The sequence below is a fragment of the Monopterus albus genome, unplaced genomic scaffold (genome assembly GCF_001952655.1).
Source record: "Monopterus albus unplaced genomic scaffold, M_albus_1.0 scaffold256.1, whole genome shotgun sequence".
In the NCBI taxonomy this organism is placed as follows: Eukaryota; Metazoa; Chordata; class Actinopteri; order Synbranchiformes; family Synbranchidae; genus Monopterus; species Monopterus albus.
Window position 1 is genome coordinate 526111 of NW_018128136.1, and position 4347 is coordinate 530457.

General features: G+C 47.0%; 1 protein-coding gene across 1 annotated transcript in view; it reads left to right on the top strand.

Annotated features, from left to right (window-relative positions):
- The first annotated feature begins 601 nt into the window (after positions 1-601).
- Positions 602-4347, top strand: part of nptxra (neuronal pentraxin receptor a) — a 7551-nt gene continuing 3805 nt past the window's right edge. Inside the window, exons 1-2 of the mRNA XM_020621276.1 lie at positions 602-1616; positions 3826-4108. Of these exons, the coding sequence (XP_020476932.1) occupies positions 912-1616; positions 3826-4108 (988 nt within the window). The 5' untranslated portion in view covers positions 602-911. The remainder of the gene's footprint in view (positions 1617-3825; positions 4109-4347) is intronic.

The window sequence follows — 4347 nt, forward strand, 5'->3', positions numbered from 1 at the left end:
TATGTGTGTGACTGTGTGTGTCAGTTCATTTTTAATTACGTGTCCTTATGTGCCTATACATCACACTGAGATTAACATGTATTTTTACTTTGAAGTATGATTTAATGAAACTAATATCTTGGGGCCTGTACTGTGCACCACACACACACACACACACGCTGATCCCCACAGGGCCATCTTTCTTTCATCTCTGGCCCCGTTGAGCTGTTGGAGCCTTGAGGCTGACTGTGGCCATCAGCACATCACATTACAATACGCCTATATGACCTGGAAATGGATTTTTAATGTGACATGGGCTGCTATGCATGGCGGAAAGACCCAGTTTAGAATTTCATCTTCAATGAAAGTGAAAGAAAAAAGAGAAGTAAAAAATGTGCCCGGTTTTTGAGGCTGCATACAGGAAGTCAGTGCTGCAACATGGCATATAATATAAAATGTGGTGTTGAGAGCAGTAACATTTGATCATGTAAGTTTAAATACTGGAAGAGTTAGTTCCGCTACAAGAGGGTGCACAAAGTGTGCAGCTGTCCCGCTGTGTCCATGTCTGACTTGGTCTCTGCCCGTCCTGTCCTGTCTCCCCCTCGCACAGCAGGCTGGATTGCGCCTGAGCGCAGAGGACATGCGCGCTGAGCAGCGGGTGTAACAGACCGCCTCTGATCGCTCATCACTCCATGATCACTCAATTATGGTGCGGGACTCGCGTTTTCTAGTCGCCTGTTCCTGTGGGAAGGAAACAAAGTGAGGAGGCATTTCTTGTTCCATTTATATGCGGCCAAACAACTGATACTTTTTTCGCTGTTTTTGGAGCTTTACCTGTGTTGTAGCTCCGGAGTGTTGTTATTAGATTTTTCTAACAATCGGTCCTCCCCGCCGCCACCCTGAAGTTCATTGTTGTTATCTTGGCCGCCGGGATGGTGGCCTTCATCGGAGCGGTTGTCTGCATCATCGCGGCCGTTCACACCGGATCCAACAAGGCAGCCGCGGCGCAACGGCAACTAGCAAACAGCAGCCACTCGCTGTATCCGGGCGCAGCGGCGCAGACCCCCGCTGCCGGGGGTTCCATGGCCCGGACCGGATCGTTGGGCGCTCTACATGGTTCTGAAATTCCTGATTCTGAAGCTCCTACTTTCAACATCGGGCTTAGCGGGGTCACCGGACTCACTGGACACGACCCGGCGGTCAGTCGCCTGATTTGCACACCGATCCCTGCCGGTGAGTGCAACCCGAAAAACTTTCAGCAACAAGCGGACGACCCGTCACTGTATGCGGGTGAAGACTGGGGCTATCTCCGCACCACCGCGGAGGAGCTTCGGCATACTGTTCTGCAGCAAAGGGACCAGATATTAACCGACCAGCGGACCATCCGAGAGCTCACGGGGAAACTATCCGAGTGTGAGAAGGGGCTGGACGGCAAGAGCAGCAGAGCGAACAGACGCGGGAGCGCCGCGGGGCTGCTGGGGGGCAAGGGCACGGTGGAGGAGACGCACCTGGAGCGGATGATGGTGCGGGACAGCCCGGCGTCGGAGCCCGACAGCGTCCACCTGCTCAATGTCAGGGCTGTGGATGAACTGGAACAGGCGATCACTCAGCTCAAAGACCGCATAGAGAAACTGGAGGTAGGCAGAGCGTGAAGAAAATCACCTCTCCACATACTGTGGAGGCAGGCTGCACCACAAGGCCTAAATAACAACAACAGTAATAGCAAAGAGCTCTGATCCCACATTTCTAAAGGCATAAAAAAGCTGCTTTCTATTATAAGATTCACGGAGTTCATATTTTAGTTTGATGTAATAAGGCGCATCAGAATTGACATCTGTGAATTTATTTGTTCTTCAGAGTTTTAAATTTTGCATGAGAAGAAGTGAGTTACCAAAACAGCCAGATATACTCAGTGTAGTGAAGCAAAGCCCTGATCATCATGACCACCAGATCACGTGATTTGATACGAGTCTATCATACCAAGGAAACAGCTTGAAATATAAAATTGAAAGAAAGAGACATGAAAGCGAAGACAGGAGAGACAATGGGTAGGAGAACAGGGAGCAACAGCAGGGGGAGGAGGTGGAGAGAATACAGCCGATTTAACATGAAACCTGCTCATATCTCACCAGAATCCAGTGATGTATAACCTCATTTCTGGCTAAAGAAGTATGCATAATTTATGAGGTGCCGGTATTTGTTGAAAGCCCAGATTAAAAGAGCTTCTCTGCAGGACAGCGCTCCCCACTCTGGTAGTGTATGTAGGGCATGCACCTATGGGTTCTTTTCTTTGTGGATGATGCACACTTTGTTCTATAATGTCACTGCCAGATGGAAAAACCCCATAATGCTTGCATGTGACCATCCATGTTTTACACTGATTAGGAGTTAGGAATGTGCACATATGAAGTAATAAGGTGTGAAGGACGTCACAAGTCTGGGGTGAACCTCATTAGTAGCCAGTGTGTTTTTCTTGCCCCCTCCCTGCCACTTTTCCCATTCAAGTCACGTTTCAATGAACGATGGGTACTTGGCCTACTTCTGCAGTGCAGTACATCAGATCATGTGTTCTGGTTATTACACAGGAAGAGCACTCATCTGGGAATAGGCAGGTCAAATAACTGTTATATTCATCACCTCCCCAGCTTCTTGTATGTGTTCTGTCCAGATTGTTTTGCTGCTCATGCATCATGCGTACCCTCCAGCACTCCTGAATACCTGTCACTGGATGTCCGTACATTTTCCTTCGACCAGAAAACCTAGAGTGCCCACCCGTCTCCACTTGTCAGGACAGAACCTGACTCACAGGCAGCAGCGCTCATTAGCCCTGCTGTATCAGCCTTGCTGCACACCCTGCCTGTTGTCTGTTGCTGCACTGGTAGCGGCAGCATCTGACAGATGTGATGCAAGCAAAGTGATGTGGTTGCAAATGGTGTGAATGGTGGATTTCCATTTCTATCCATCATGCATGTTGCTTTACAGCATGCAGTAGAAATACACAGTGACCACAAGGGGATTAATATATTAATGTGTTAACACTTCAGTCGGTTTTTCACCGTTGTTTTCATCACAGGAAGACACGTTATTTTATTATCTTCCTCTGAGCCTTGTGCACTCTGCATGCCTTTTATCTGTTGTATGTATTTTCTATATGAATCCCCTTGTGGTCACTGTGCATTTCCACAGCCTACTATAAGTAGTATGCATGGACCACAGAGATCTCAGAAATCTCGCAGAGTCTGTATTTCTCACATCCCTTCCCTTGTGGTTTGGTGTTTCTTCTGTAAAGCCTCGTGCTGCGGCGCCTCGCAGTTTGTTGCTGACTGTAATGGTTCATTCTCTTGGTAGCCTTTCTGACTTTCAATTATTTGTTGTGTTGTACTTAATTAAAGTAAATCCCTGAAGACATGAGATGGCTCAGCTTATTGAAGATCTCTTCAGACCCAAACCTCATCTGTTAAACACTTCAATAGGAATTTTTATTATTTTTCATTTGAAGTTCCATTTGAGCGTTTTTAAAATGACTATAATTGATATTTTTAGTCTAGCAATGTGTCAGATGACCATGTAAAGCTCCCCTTGGTTTTACGGAGCTAAATAGTGAGTTTGAGCTCATTGTTTCGCTGCTGGAACAACAACTGTACTGTTGTGGTTCAGTCTCACTGGTCTCAGAGTCGTGTTCAGCCACAGCAGGTGAAAAAACTTAAAAAACCCAGACGGTTTGAGACCAGCTGGTGAACATAGTTGAGAATTTAGCAGGTAAAGAGCCAGATATTTTCCATCCTTTTCTTTAGACTGTAAAACCCACACCCTGAACCGGTTTCCATCTGTGTCCCTCCTCTGCAGACGGACATTAGCCCATTTCCTCACAACCACACGGACAGCAGCACCGCAGCAGGGCCAGAGGAGAGCCAGATGTCTGGTGGCCCAGAAAGCCTGGCTGATCTTGGACACAATGCTGGTGCTGACAGGTCCTGGAGAATGGACGACTTGGAGGGGGAGCTGGAGAAGAAGGTGGTGCTGCTGGAGAAAGAAAGAAAAGCCCTGAGGCTTCAAACGGAGCAGCACAAACAGGAAATCGACCTGGGCATCAATAAACTGCACCACCAACTCTCAGGACTGGAGGAAGGTAAGGTACTCTGCAGTAATCAGAAGGCATGTGTATGCGTGAGTACTGTGTAGATTAAAATGTAATGAGGCGATTAAACAAAATGATGGCAAACACTAAGTGATTGTGATTAATCACTGGCATGAAGGAAAATGAGGAACAATCTGGCATAAAAATGACCTCAGTGTTTTCATTTCCTGATTACTCTTCATCAGATCAAAAAATTGGGATTCTTTTGTGATGAATTAATTATTGTTAAT